This window comes from Lytechinus variegatus, chromosome 6, assembly GCF_018143015.1.
Source record: "Lytechinus variegatus isolate NC3 chromosome 6, Lvar_3.0, whole genome shotgun sequence".
Taxonomy (NCBI): Eukaryota; Metazoa; Echinodermata; class Echinoidea; order Temnopleuroida; family Toxopneustidae; genus Lytechinus; species Lytechinus variegatus.
In genome coordinates this window covers 44132024-44147519 of record NC_054745.1, presented here as the reverse complement: position 1 = coordinate 44147519, position 15496 = coordinate 44132024, and the positions used below count along the sequence as shown (strand labels likewise).

Here is a 15496-nt window from a genome sequence, read left to right as displayed (position 1 = left end):
TGCGTGAGATTTTCTGTGAATCTGAGATCACAGACATTGTGAACAATGTATATGGGATAGGCTGTGATAGTTGCGTGAGACTTGGTAGCTCTGATTACCTTACACCAACCCTATTGCAACCCTAACCCTCAACCTATATTTTAGATGAAATAAAGCCATAATCATAAAATCATAACCATGGACTTCAATAATTAAAAACAGTATCATCTTAGAATCTGCTAAATGTCATAAAGATGGTAATAATGACAATAACAATAGGCATTTGTAGAGCACCATCTATCAAGAAACAATCTATTATTCCGGGGCACATTTTTATTATTATTATTTCCTGGCTTTAGCTCAAGCTGCCCTTCTTCAGCACTTTGTGTATTCAAGGAATTAATCCTGCAGGGTACCCATTAACCACACCTGGGTTGAGTGCAGCACAGTGTGGATAAATTTCTTGCTAGGATTCGAACCCACGTCCCTCTGCTTGAAAGGAGAGAGTCAGAACCCCTGACCCATGACGCGCCCATACACATGGTAGTATAACAAATTATCTTACCCTCTGTTGGAGGCAATGTTGTCTTGATTTGTTCAGTCCTACGACGAGTTGTTGGGTTATCACTTGTTGGGTTATCACTTGTAGGGGGTAAGGATGGGGTGACAGGTACCCCAACTCTAGCTTCAGCCGGTGTGACTGTCAAGGAAAATGAGTTCAGATTTGAAAACATTTCTTCCAGCAAGTGAATCATTTACATGAATTGATTTACTTAAGAACAAAAATACCTTCATTTAGAAGGCCAAAGCTTGCACACAGACTTGTAAGATACATGTAGACCCTAAAGAAGTAGTCATCCTGTTACTACAGATTCCCTTTCAGAAAAATCTGTCATATTCACTCTTGAAAATGCATAAGTGCCCCCATGATGAAATTGATCATTTTGTTCCCTTGCTTTTCAGTTTCTTTGAAAATTTGTACACCTCTAGCTCCCCCCCCCCCCCCCCCGATACTGAGCCTATATAAGGAACTCTATTTATCAAACTTAAATCCTAATGTCTTTGAAAACAAAATAAAGCTCTGTTCGTAAGAATGAACATTCCTTGAATATTGTGCAGAAGTTTAGTTTTCCGTCAGATGACACCTTACCACTGCATCTTCCGGAAACAGGGTTTAGGTCATCAAGGCCAATATCGCTTCGACTGCCATTTCCAACAATGCCTCGGAATTCAAACTGGAAGTGGAAAGAGAATATAAACAAGTGGAATGCCTCTGGCCGTCTCACCTGCATCACGCGGTTCAATATAGCAGCAGTGCTGACTTTGAATACTACTCTAACTCGCACAAGATGTTCAGTGATACATGGTTACTCTTATGTCCACTTTTATGAACTAGACCAATAAACTTACAGAGATTCACCAAAAAATCCCAACATGGCCAAAGTTCATTGACCTTACATGACCTTTGACCTTGATCATGTGACCTGAAACTCAAACAGGATATTCAGTGATACTTGATTACTCTTATGTACAAGTTTCATGAATCAGATCCATAAACTTTCAAAGTTATGATGGTAATTCAACAGATACACCCAATTCGGCCAAAGTTCATTGACCTTTGACCTTGGTCATGTGACCTGAAACGTGCACAGGATGTTCAGTGATACTTGATTACTCTAATGTCCAAGTTTAATGAACTAGACCAATAAACTATCAAAGTTATGATGGTAATTCAACAGATACCCCTGATTCGGCCAAAGTTCATTGACCCTAAATGACCTTTGACCTTAATCATGAGACCTGAAACTTGCACAAAATTTTCAGTGATGCTTGATTACTATTATGTCCAAGTTTCATGAATCAGATCCATAAACTTTCAAAGTTATGATGGGAATTCAACAGATATCCCCAATTCGGCCAAAGTTCATTGACCCTAAATGACCTTTGACCTTGGTCATGTGACGTGAAACTCATGCAGGATGTTCAGTGATACTTGATTAACCTTATGTCCAAGTTTCATGAACTAGGTCCATATATTTTCTAAGTTATGATGACATTTCAAAAACTTAACCACAGGTTAAGATTTCGATGTTGATTCCTCCAACATGGTCTAAGTTCATTGACCCTAAATGACCTTTGACCTTGGTCATGTGACATGAAACTCTAATAGGATGTTCAGTAATACTTGATTAACCTTATGGCCAAGTTTCATGAACTAGGTCCATATACTTTCTAAGTTATGATGTCATTTCAAAAACTTAACCTCAGGTTAAGATTTGATGTTGACGCCGCCGCCGCCGCCGTCGGAAAAGCGGCGCCTATAGTCTCACTTTGCTTCGCAGGTGAGACAAAAACCAGATTGATAATAAATATAGAATAAGGGATGAAGAGATAATTCAAAGCAGCTGTGAGAGTCAGGACCAGCAGACTCCTTTTTTTTAAACCATAATAGAAAATCAGCATGCAAATTACTTATTATGTAATCTACAAATTTTACTCTGATAAAATGATAAAAATGAATTATTTTATGCAAGATAAAATAGATAATTATGCTCTAATCAATTACATCAGGTTGTCAAACTAGATATCTCTGGTCTATATTTTCTTTAAAAGATTTAATCTACATGTAACATATATCTTTGTTTAATAGTAATATAATTGTTTAATAGATATTATGCTTTTAAGTTTTTCGACCATTCAATTTTCATTGCTTTCTAAATTAAGTATGGATACGATACTTCTATCGTAAGAAACCAGGATTTAAAAGATGTTATTCTTCAGAAATTACTTGATATCATGAAAATTGCCTGCAAGATTTTGTGGTATTGGATTTGGAAACAGGATAGAGCAATTTTGCATGGAAGAATCATTTTCATTATAACTCATTTAACACAAGAAACGAAAGATACCCCCAAAGTGTTCATTTTCTTATACAATTTGCTTAAGTTTAGGGCTTTGTATTTGTTATTGGGTTTAGTATTCTGTCATAAATGGAACAAAACTTTAGAAGTATATACCGTTGCAGCTCTGCTATAAGGCACTGTAGCCTTTAACCAACCAGATGAACTTTGTTGACCGCTTAGCCTCCAGATGACCCCTTCACTATCTCCTTCCAATTCTTCCCTACAAAAACATCAATAAAAAGAAATCCTAAAAGGCTAAAAAAAATATCTCTGGTGAACTAAAAGCATTAATGTTAACTTTACTGAAAAGGCTGAATTTATCTTTTTTAGAAGTTGCTCAGGTGAAAAAGAAACAAAGGAATGCAAATGAAGTTAATATTTTTTGCCTCAAATGTGCTTGTGTATATACAAACTTGTTCGATTTGAAATAAACAATAAAGCAAATTTGATTATTCTAATTTATAAATTATGATGATGTCTGGCAACTGCAATAAAAACTGAAGAAGAATTTCAATAAAATAATTTTTAAAATGGAACTTTGTGACAAATGTGCATAATTTCATTTTCGAACATACATGAATAAAAAATAAAGATGTTTAAGATTTGAAAGACCTACTTGTAGAGTTCTAGCGTTCCCATATCAAGGCCAACCATGCTATACCAGAATGTAAAACACATATCTTCAGCTTCAGTGCTGGGAATAAAGGTCTTCCTCAATTTGGCAACTTGACCCTCTTCACGAGGTTCAGCAGAGTTCATGTAGACATAGAAACCTAGGAAAAAATCCAAACATAAATCAAGTATTTACTTCGCAGAAATTTCAATTCACTCAATCATATCAAATTTAATGCAACTTTTGAAAATACATTTACAGAAGAGCAACAGCATTTTTTTTCTAGTTGCTTCATCTCATAGATTTTACCTACATTTCTTCTATTTTAAGGTATATAATATATATAATTTACCTAAAGGTAAATAAAATAGAATAAGTTTTTCTTGAAAGCTCTACCACAAAGTGGGGGATGTATGAGCAGAGGAACCCAAGTTTATAAAATATCAAGGAATTAAAATATTGATGAGCATAAGGAACATTCTTGTATGTCATAATTTTTTTCAAAAAAATCGATTAGAGAAACATTCTTTTCTGTTTGTTGCTAATCCTTGATTGAAATGAAAAGCCAATCATAGAAAATTAAAAATATCTTCAAGTGGAAATCATCAAATTCAGAGTTTACGATAAATATGAGAGGATTTAATCTACATTGGTTAATACTATAATGATCCTCATAGGGTGTAGTCTTACCATCTTGTGTTCTTTTAGTATGGTCTGTATCAGGTCCTGTTCCTGGTGTATTAGTCTCTCCTCTCCATCGGATCCAATTAAAATCACTATCTTCAACATTTCCCCAATCACACAGACTCAATTCAAAGTCACAGCTTACTGTGTTTGACATGAAAAAGAGATAAATAATACATAGAAGTACATGTTTATGCTTTTGATCCTGAAATTAACAATAATAAATAATATTTTAGTCATTTAGGATATGAAAAAAGAAATACTTATAAGTTTATCCTTTTTTTTAATCTCCATATTATTATTGTTATTATCATAAATGATAATAACTTACTAGCACACTATACAATTAAATGTTTAAGCAAATTTTCTAGTAATTTTGAATATAACCCTATCCATCATTTTTATTTCACTTACAAACGAATTAATGAACATTAGTACCTTAACACTAATAAGACGGGGGGGGGGGGGCTAACACAGGCCTCCCTCAACATTTTATGTGATAAATCAGTCATGCAAATTTTTTTGAACAGGTCGCTCTCTGACTTTTTACTTTCAAGTCTCATACAAGTTTTGGGACCTAGAACGCGACCCCCGGATACGCAGTTGAGAAATTACACAACATTTTGTTAGTGCATGCAAAACCAAAATTGCTCAAAAATGTGAATTTGTGTACAATCCAATGCACACAAAGTTTTTAGCAAAAATTCAAAAATGTATCATTATTTTTCCTTTCACGGATTAAAATCAATTAATTTCATCTTACTTCTAGTAAAAATAAAGTCCCTGACGATTTCCATTGAAAAAAAGCAACAAAATACAAAAAGTAACAAAAAAAAACGCATAAGAAATTTAGAAAACAAAATATATATGCCTACAAAAAATTGTGATGATGAAATTTTTTTTAAGTCAGATTCCTATAAAACTTCTGTCAGCCAAAAAATAGCACTTTAGGGATATTATTTACTTACATAGAGCAAAGTTTCGATTTTATGCATAAATTAGCATAATTAATTATTAATGAGATTTTTTGCAGAATTTGATCTTACAGTATTGTAGTCTATGCCATGGGTAACGCGCATGCAAATTTTCATAAGGGGAGGGGGAGGGGCCTGAATCAGCCTATCCTCAGTCTTCTTAGACGTCAAAATAGTCCAGTCCATTTAGGGTTACCATAATCAGTAATTACATGACTGATCTTAAGTTTTAATAACACAGCAGTATAAAAAAGGAGTATAAAGATATTAAAAATAAATGAAAAAACAATGGAGTGAAAGACTTACAACAACTTTTTTGTACAGCATCCACAGAGTCGATAGCGATGTCCCCTTCTATACCGTTACCTACTATTCCTTTAAAGATGATTTCATATCCATTAGAATGAACCTCAATAGATTCTCTTAACCAAAACATCCCTTGATCTCCTTCTAATACACTCAGGATCGTAGTAGTACCAGAATTTTCATTTAACTAGGAAATAAAAGAGTAGATTATAAAAGTTTTGAAGATCCAAACGACTCAGCATTCTTTACATTTTCACTGTGAAATAACAGACAACAGATTTTAAGTACTCAACATTCATTACACTATGCATCAGAATTCCAATTTATCTGTGAAAAAAATACAAAGAAATTTATCCCAATTTTGAGGAGTCAATCTATAGGTGGACATTTTAATGAAAATATAACTTCAGCTTTACTAGGTCTCTCCAAAAATGCAAAAGTGTGTACTTTACAAAAAGATGAGTTCAATATTTTTAGCTTGGTCTTTATTCCCTCTTCCATGAATTATTTTAACTAGTTCTTATTATAAATTAACCCAAGTAAACATCAGTAATCAATTAGCCCTTTTCCCAGGCACCTACATGTTGATCTCTATATAAACTAATCATATTTATAATATTCCTTTGTATCTATTACTCCAGTACTTATGCTATTATTTGTTGTATTTCTACAAAATATATATTGTGCAATAAAAATTAAAATTATTCCAATTTTCATAAGCATTATTATAATCAATATTTTGACTTATAACATTAAAAATGTAGGCAGAAACTCCTGAAATAAAGTATATCCTACCAGAACTTCCAGACTGCCTGTGTCTTTCCCATACATATTATAATAGAAAGACCAGCAGGATGTAGTATCTGTGTCATGTGACATATGTGGACCAATCAGAAGAGCCAAATCACCTTCCTTTTGAGGAGGGTCAGCTTCAATATACATGTAGTGACCTGAATAATACATACATGAATACATAGTAGAAAATATTCAATATACATGTAGTACCTTGATTATGGATACATAGTAATAAATATCACATAATGGTGTCAGCTTCAATGACCCGATGATGGATATATAATAAAAACTATGACACTGGGGTGAGCTCCAATACACATGTATTGACCTGGTGATAAATGCATGGTAATAAATATCACATAAGTGGGGTCAGCTTTTTATGTCACACAAATCTTCATTTAAATATATCAAGTTTGTTAATCATTTTAATAAATCCACTAGAAATCATATCAGATTATGGTATAACACAATTACAAATATGACCCAAGATATAGTTCTCTATTAAGTTTCAGAAACACCATTTTTTTCTTACATCAATATTTATTAAAAGTCGTGAGATTAAATACAAACGTCATACCATTCTGTGCGTTAGGCGTCATATCATACTCAGGTCCAGTATTATCTGTGGGTGTGGAACCAGACCATCTTATCCAATCAAAATCATCGGATTTGTCGTTACGGTAACCACATATGCTTGGTGTTTCAAATTCACAGATTGAAGTAGCTGAAAGAAATTAGTAACAATAAAAATGAGAATTTCTTTGAAAACCAATGAGAAGTGGATTTCGGCAGCATCATAACATTAATGTTTTAGCTGGTAAGTCTTAAAACTTCAACACGTACACAGCTGATATAAAAATGCTAAAATAACAAACCTTGAAAATGAAGTAACCATTTTATTACATTGATAAAAAGGAACACAGTCTTTAAAATTCTTCTTTTGTTCTTTCACATAGTCAATGGAACTTCGCCCAGTTACAATAAATCTTTGATACAAAACTACCAACCCTCAGGAACCTTACAATCCTCATCATCTAAACTCTTAGGAATTCCAGTTTCTAAGAAATCATGGGGAGAATGGGTTTGAAAACCAAGACTTCAGTGACCACCTTCAAGGGCAACGTAAAAACTTAAATGTATAAGAGTGCTTTAGAACAGACATCCGAGCCAACTTGTATGTTCTTTTTCTGCTCTGAAGCGCCTTGAGCACCTAATCTAGATGGAAAGTGTGCTATGCAACTCTCATGTATTATTATCATAAAAATTCACCATTTATGTTACTCATATCTTTGTTATGACCCAGTTGAGGATTAAACTGATAACCTCCTTTTCACAAGGCAATTACGCTACCACTATACTATCAAATAATTACCTGGACATTGACCATCATACATACTGATATCATCAAGAGCAATATCACCGAAATAAAGCTGTCCAACTACTCCTTCAAAGACCACCTGAGGACAAAAATAAGAATGAAATAATAATAACAATAACATTTTTAATATATATAACTATATTACAGTCCACATGTTGGATACAAATGGTGAGAAAAGAGAGACAAAGAGTTCCTTTTTGAGTGGCATTGCATTCCAACAAAAAGTTTATTTCCAAGTATTATCAAGATTTTCAGCGAAAACTTCACGTCTTCATCAGGGATACGAGACTCATAGTCGACTGTGAGACACACACTACATTCAAATAAAGGGGACAGCAATGGGCACACACCGATCGCCCCTACATACACCAATATTTCTATGGGAAAACTTGAAAGACAAATGATATCCGAATCCCATATGCATAAAATGCAGTGTATGAATACAGAGCCTGAATAAAAGAAAGTTATATGCAGTACAGGTCAGCCTGCATTGTATGTCTGTTCGTTGCCAGGTGTTGAATACAGAAAACTGTTTGGTTGGCTTTGTGTCCTGAAGGACCCTATACATATACATATTTCTACGCCTAAAAAGACGGGGGTGGCGTTGATTCACCCCCCCCCCCCCCTTATGATCTCGGCCATTGATCGTGGGATCGCGACAAAAATTGGCACGTGCTTTTTACTCTAGGATAAAATTCTGTGAAAAACCTCATTGCTAATTAATTATGCTAATTTATGCCTATAATCAAAAGTTTACTTAACTAAATAATGCCCCTAAAATGTTATTTTTTGTTCATAGACTCTTTCTAGGAATTTGATCAAATGTATTTTAAAAGGATTTCATATCACATTCATTTTGTTAGGTTTTTTATTGCTTTCTAAATATTTTATATATTTCTTTGTTTTTCATCTTCTTTTTACTGTTTTTTTTTTAATGTATTTGGATCTTGTGTGCATTATGTGAACCTTGTTTGTGGAGTATAAAGACATTACTGGAGAGTAAAAACTGAACTAAAATCTGAAGGAGATAATAATAAAGTGATAGTGATATACATGTATAACTGATTTACTGTCTCTATCCCTACGTCTTTATTGTGTGCACCTGATTATTACAAAAAAAAACCTGGAAAAGATGCATAGACCTAGAACTCTCAATAAACTCTAAACCACATCCACCCGACAATCAACTTCACATTTGAATCCTCAAACCAGAATACACACTTCCTGGACATCTCCTTACAACTCTCTGATGCACAAATACACACCAAACTGTTCACAAACCCCACTGACACCCAAACATATCTGTTCCCATCATCGTGCCATCCAAAACACACATCAAGCATTACGCGTAAGAAGAATATGCCTGGACAACACAAGAACAGAACACCACATGCAACGTACAGCTGGAACATCACTTCAAAGATAGGAATAATGACATACATTTCATAGGGCAACAAACTGAATGGGCCGCTGACAAAACCAGATCAGATCTCCTTTGACACAAACCTTCCAACACATTCGACTCACCAAGATCTTCTTCCCAAAAACATACTTCCCACCTACTGCCTCCGTCCCCTAAACTCTACACAAACATCTTCCTATTTTACACCAATCAAGCAAGATGAAAGATATATTTACTCAACCCCCTACAACATCTTTCTGTCGAGGGTGCACTCTTAACAATTTACATGCACAAGCAAGAGACCAATCCCTGCTCACCCAACAAGCTTATGACACTTCCAATACTGGGTTCTTCAAACGCCCATCACACAGATGTGTTCTCCACAAACATATCATAGAGGCAAACAAAGTCAGGAGCACAGTTTCAGGACAAAAAAATACCATATAACATCCAACGGAAACTGCAAATCCCACTGGGCCGCTACCTCATCATACGTTTAGAGTGTTGCAAACAATATAAGGAAATCAGAGACAACAATATACACACGCTTCAATAACACTCCATCAGAGATAAGTAACTTCCACACCCCACAACACAAGACATTGCCATACACAACACACTTCAATCTCCCAAACCACTAGGTAGAAAAAGAAATGATAACCGGTATTGAACTCATCAACAACAAGTAACATGTATTCCATATTCCATCCATTGGGAAATATTGAAGAAGTGTAAAGCTTAATCAACTGCCTCACAAAATGTAACCTCTGCATTTCTAAAAGTTTTTCATAATGTGTCAAACTGATCTAGGTTCTTTAAGTAGTAGAAATTAGTTGACGACACCTTGTCGACATAGGACCAAATACCTCCTGTGTAATAGCAAAATATCAAATAATAGCCTTTTTCCAATTTGAAACCATAGTTTATTTATCAGCTGAACTCTTAATGGACTTTAAATCTCTGTAATCCATTGTGTACTGCCTCCATAGTCTCTGTCTTTCATGATCTTCCCGTAAATGAACTTGTATAATTTACACTAAATCACTTCACTTTGTACCCGAAGAGTGGGAGCAGCTCTATTGCTGTTCCTACAAATCTGTAGTACATGTACATCGAATTGCACTAATTTCCACTGGATATATATATATATATCATGACCATGCTATTTGATTATTGTGTATTATTTACATGTTTTATTTTATTTTGTTTTAATATCTGTAATATAGCCATTGAAGAAGGCTTGAAGCCTAAAGCAATAAATTGTGGTCTATATCAGCAATGTTCAATTTTTTTCTACTTTTTCATCTTGATATCCTTCACAAGAGACAACAGTAGTCATTTTAATGAGTAGCTGCCTGCTTACGTAGATACATATACAGAGAAACCTGTCCATATCGACCACCCAAGGGAAACACAAAATGTGGCATTTATAGACAGGTGGCTGCTATAAACAGGTTCTAAAACACAATCTACCTCTATGGGAAGCTGTTTTAGTGGTCACTATAAGCAGGTGGCCACTATAGACAGGTGGCCACTAATACAGGTTTGACTGTATATATATGTATACACAACTCAGTGACTTGTATAACACAGTATATCTTACCTGATATTCAATAGGTTCATGAAGCTGTATAGACCCTAGTAGCCAATCAAAAGACTGCTGTTGATGCATTGTCCAGACTGGTCTTAGTTGGGATTGCCCATCATTGCGACGGGTATAAACATTGAGTGTATCTATTGATAGGCCGTACATATGATACCAGAATAATACACATTGACTAGCGGCAGGTTGAACCATCGGGGTTGAGATGCGAGCTTTATTAAAGTCACTTTGACCAGAAGTTTCTATGTACATATAATAACCATCCACTGCATCATGAAAAAAAATGAGAATAATAAAGATTTACAGGGTTGTTACACTGAATGAAAATGAATTGAAATGAATATAATTATGGCTCATTACATATCAAAGAATCACTATCCTCAGGGGTGGTAGATTTACAATTAACATAATGCATTATGTTCATTGTATATCACTGTATCAAGTGGAAATCAAATTTAAACATCCATCCATATTTCATTTCATCACCTGAAATAGAAATACCCTGAGAATTCATTTTCCCAATTGATTAGCATCCCAACAAGCACTGTGCAGCACCAGATTGACTTTGCTCTATCCCTTAAATCATCAAATGCCAAAAGTGTTAGTATGATCTTTTAATAAGTTTTTGGCCTGATGCAGCCATGCAAGGCTCTTGACCTCCCAATTGTGGGACAGACATTATACCAACACACTGTTTGGTCATGTCAGTATTCTCAAGAATTTGAGAAATTTAACCAAGGTAAGAATCTTGCCAATATATACTGTGTGCTTTCCAGTCTTTTGGGATCAACCAAAGGTTGCAGAAATCAATGTTAAACATATGCTTTATGTTAGAATATTACTTTAGCTCCATTATATTTGCTCCGGCAACAATTGCTATAAATTCTACACACTAATTAAATGATTCACTTCAAAATTCAATGGTGGATTTAACACTATACCCAATCTTAAACCTAATCCTTAAAGCCTAAACCCTTAACTTCAACTTAGATGAAATGAAGTCCCAGGAGCAAATGTTGTGTCACTAGTTTTAAAGGTGTGGGTTATAATCCCACCGCTGCCACCGAATGTCACAGTTATCTCTAAAGCATTTGATAAGACTTCTTAAAAAGCAGATTAGCTGCTTGGCTATGAAGGAATGAAGGAATAGCTATGGAGTGCCCACTTTTGACAGAATCCTTACAGGCTCTCTAGAAGACCATAGTCAGTGGATGCTTACCTGTTCCTGTTGTATGGTCGAACGGAGGACCAGTGTCAGAAGTTCCTGTGTGTCCCTTGTGTCTCGTCCAATCAAAATCATCATCATCTTCTTGAGTGTAGCCACATATATCATCCTCAAAGTCACACCCAATGACACCAGTATCTACATGTACATAAAGGTCAGAGCTCAATTTCTTATTTCTTGTATATCTTTTATAATGTATTGTTGTCTCCTAAGAACCTAATGAGAGGGTATTCCTGTTCGTAAACAAATTGTGATTTCACTTCCAATTCAATCATCTAGATAGATTGGTTTCAAGTTAAGAATGAACTTATCTTTGGTATGCATTCATTTTGAATAGAGATTCAATAAAAAGGGACAGAGCCTAAATATTTGTTAGGGATGGTACTTGGTCCAAAATGACCTCATTTTAAAATTGACAAAAAGAATGTAAAGGTGGTATTTTATAGGTTTGCTAGTTTTCTAAAGAATATAACTGTGAATTTAAACTTGAACCTTGTGGATTGATTTTGGATTATTATAATATTATGAACTCACCATTGCACAGGCCAGTCTGTGTAATGAAAGTATCATCTAATGCAACATCTCCGGTGTAATTACCACCAAAGGTTGCTTCCATGATGATATTATATGAGTTCATACTCGACAGGGAGACCACGCCTTCCAACCATCGATCACCATGGTTACCACTCTCAGACCATTCTAAAACCATTAATTGGTTTATCTGATCTCTGGTGTAGACATTCAAAGATCCCATTCCTAGATTAATGGAAACAAAGAAATAAATGTCAACCTCAGCTCCTTTGGTCATGTTATGGGGGGATAGTTTGGAGAATCTCTTGCTGAATGGATAAAATAAGTTTAAGAGAAAGGAATGAAAGAAGGGGGTTTTACATGAGTTGATCACAACTGAAGTCAAGTCCGTGCAACTTTTAGGAAAGTGGATTTTTCGAAAGTAGAATTGATTTAGGGGAGAATTACACCTTCATAGATTGTGAAAGCCAAGAGCTCATCCAATGTTTGTCATAAAAATACCACACAATGCAAAGCTTACAAGGATTCTTTTTTTTATGAAAATGATGTCCAGGTTGGTGTTTCATAAAGCTGTTCATAAGTTAAGAACAATTTTAAGAACGACTGGTGATCTTTTCATGTGGTAAATGGTATATTGGCTTGGCGATGGTTTAGCGTAAGGAGGGTTCATCAGTCATTCTTAAAGTCACTCTTCAACTTACAGCTTTATGAAACGGCCACCCGGTTAACTCTCACAAGACTTCTCAGCTCACTCTTACAAAAAGTGACTGATGCAATCAATGTCGAAGATGATAGGGCAAGAAACACCATCATCTAGAATGCTTATGAGATCATTTCCAATTGGTCAACTGAATTTAAGAATACTTTCTGGTCCATCAGTATTTGTTTTGCTGGTTTTCCATAGTTAAGACTGATTGGACTTATCAGAAATCTTTGTAAGATGTGGCCCTAAGTGATTCTGATATTGTCTTACCTTTTCCATACATGTGATACCAGAATCTAAAGCATGAATCTTCAGCTGGAAGAGTTGCACTCTCAAGCCTTGCATTGTCATCAGCTTGTCTGAAATCAGTGGCATCTATATATACATAGCGACCTACAGAAACAGACCAATAATAATATGTTCATAATTATATTGCTTTTATGAAGTAACATTGTTTTACAGTGTTTTCCACAATGATTTGGACCATAAAACAACAACACAAATGAATGCAAAATCAAGTTTGAACCTTTATTTGATAGCTTTCATTCTCTCGGTTGATGATTTGTATTAAAAATGATTATTTATGCGGTAATGACGCAGTGGCTCCTATCTCAAAATGATGTCTAAAATGAGGCAGTCATCTTACCATTTTCTGTGCCAGTGGTATGGTCCTTACTTGGTCCGGTTTCTTGACTACCAGTAGTTCCACGATTCAATTCCCAATCATACTTGTCTCCATTCTTTGTATTTGACCAATAACAGTAATCATTCTCTTCAAAATCACACAGACCTGATCAAAGATGAACAAAAGTTGTAAGAAAAAAAATGAAATAATTAATGTGAGTTTCAAATTCTTACAATAATATCATTAAAATTGAAATAAAAAAGTCCATTGCTAAGGAACTCTCTACAAGTGCCAATTTATATAAATATATATTTTTTTAACAACTGAAAGCATCTATTCAGCAATTTGGAAACATATATGCTCATGCTAGCTATGCAATATTTGAGTCAATCTCTTAACAAACTGTATACAATGCTTAATATATACAACCTTTACCCATTACTTTGTGACAGTGTTTAACATCACCATTTGCATAAATGAGGGATGTAGCTCAGGCTGACCTCAAGTCCAAACTCAGCCATTTTTTGCCTGGGTGTTGGCCAAAGTCCCGTGTTCAAAGTCTAAGGGAGAAGGTTTTCTCAAGTGGCCTGGCTTTGAATACATCCAATTCGTGAACCATCACACAATCTATGATAATCATCCTGGCATTCACAGGACAATGAGTTTAAGAGTTAAATACCTTGGTGCTGGCATGGTTCACTATCAATTATGACATCATCAACAGCTAACCACTGATTGGTACTATCACTAAGCTGGGCTTCTAGAACAACCTGAACAACACACAAAACAGAGGTTTATTCATTATTATTTATTCAATAATAATTATTCAATAATTTCAAAATAAACAATTCAATGCAATAATAAGAAAGTAGATATACAAGATTCCAAAGGTACACAATCTCCCCACAGTATGAAACTAACATAACACATTATGTCATGTTCATTGATTATATAAAGCCAGTTCTGAGTTCCATTTCTGCCAATGATCAGAAGAAGGTAGTTTGAACTCGAATGGCATGGTAGTTTACTATTCAATGAGATAAGCAACAACATTGATGTCTTTATTATTAATATATCCTTTTGAATTGCATTTTTCATTAGATCCGTTGGCAAACACTAATGTGTTCATTAGCAACTGGTATTGAGCAGGTTACTAAGTACATCTTAATAGCAGCGTGTTACTAATACATAGAGTGAAATATTTGAACAAATACCTTAAAAGATATAAAATGCTCTTATATTATTATGATGCTAAACATTGATTTACCATAATGATGACGTTACTTACCTCAAAAGTGGTGCTTGCTTTGACATTAACCTTAGCTTGCATCCAGAAGCTAGGCTGAACACCTGTTCCTGACTCCCAGTAAGGACCAACCAGTTCTCCATTAATCAATTCCCATACCCTAATAGATCCTACTGTCCTATCTGTACTGGCTAGATGATACCAGAATGTCATACAGTCACCAACAGGTGTGGCATCCAAGGCACCGCTGTAGAGCAGCGCCCTCTGTCCTGCTGCACCAAGTGACTGATCAGCATAGATGAAATGACCTGACAGTAAAAATTGATTCAAGGGGAGGGAAACTTTTGGAACAAGTGGGCTTGTGTGGAAACAGGCAAATCAAAGAATAAGAACAATGAAAGTTTGAGAAAAATCAGTCAAATAATCATTATGACAAAGTTGTGAGCAATTGAATATTGAAATCACTAATGCTATGGAGATCCTCCCATTGGCAATGCGACAAGGAAGTGTGATGTCACATGTGAACGAA

At 34.9% G+C, this 15496-nt stretch overlaps 1 protein-coding gene across 1 annotated transcript in view; it reads right to left on the bottom strand.

Annotated features, from left to right (window-relative positions):
* LOC121417515 (MAM and LDL-receptor class A domain-containing protein 1-like) overlaps positions 1-15496 on the bottom strand; it is a 48602-nt gene that overhangs the window by 24229 nt on the left and 8877 nt on the right. Inside the window, exons 8-23 of the mRNA XM_041611237.1 lie at positions 15010-15275; positions 14401-14491; positions 13743-13886; positions 13367-13489; positions 12397-12618; positions 11857-12000; positions 10638-10903; positions 7627-7711; positions 6832-6978; positions 6255-6409; positions 5460-5646; positions 4186-4323; positions 3499-3655; positions 2997-3102; positions 1130-1214; positions 545-679 (exon numbers count right to left, since the gene is read on the bottom strand). Of these exons, the coding sequence (XP_041467171.1) occupies positions 545-679; positions 1130-1214; positions 2997-3102; positions 3499-3655; positions 4186-4323; positions 5460-5646; positions 6255-6409; positions 6832-6978; positions 7627-7711; positions 10638-10903; positions 11857-12000; positions 12397-12618; positions 13367-13489; positions 13743-13886; positions 14401-14491; positions 15010-15275 (2451 nt within the window). The remainder of the gene's footprint in view (positions 1-544; positions 680-1129; positions 1215-2996; positions 3103-3498; positions 3656-4185; positions 4324-5459; positions 5647-6254; positions 6410-6831; positions 6979-7626; positions 7712-10637; positions 10904-11856; positions 12001-12396; positions 12619-13366; positions 13490-13742; positions 13887-14400; positions 14492-15009; positions 15276-15496) is intronic.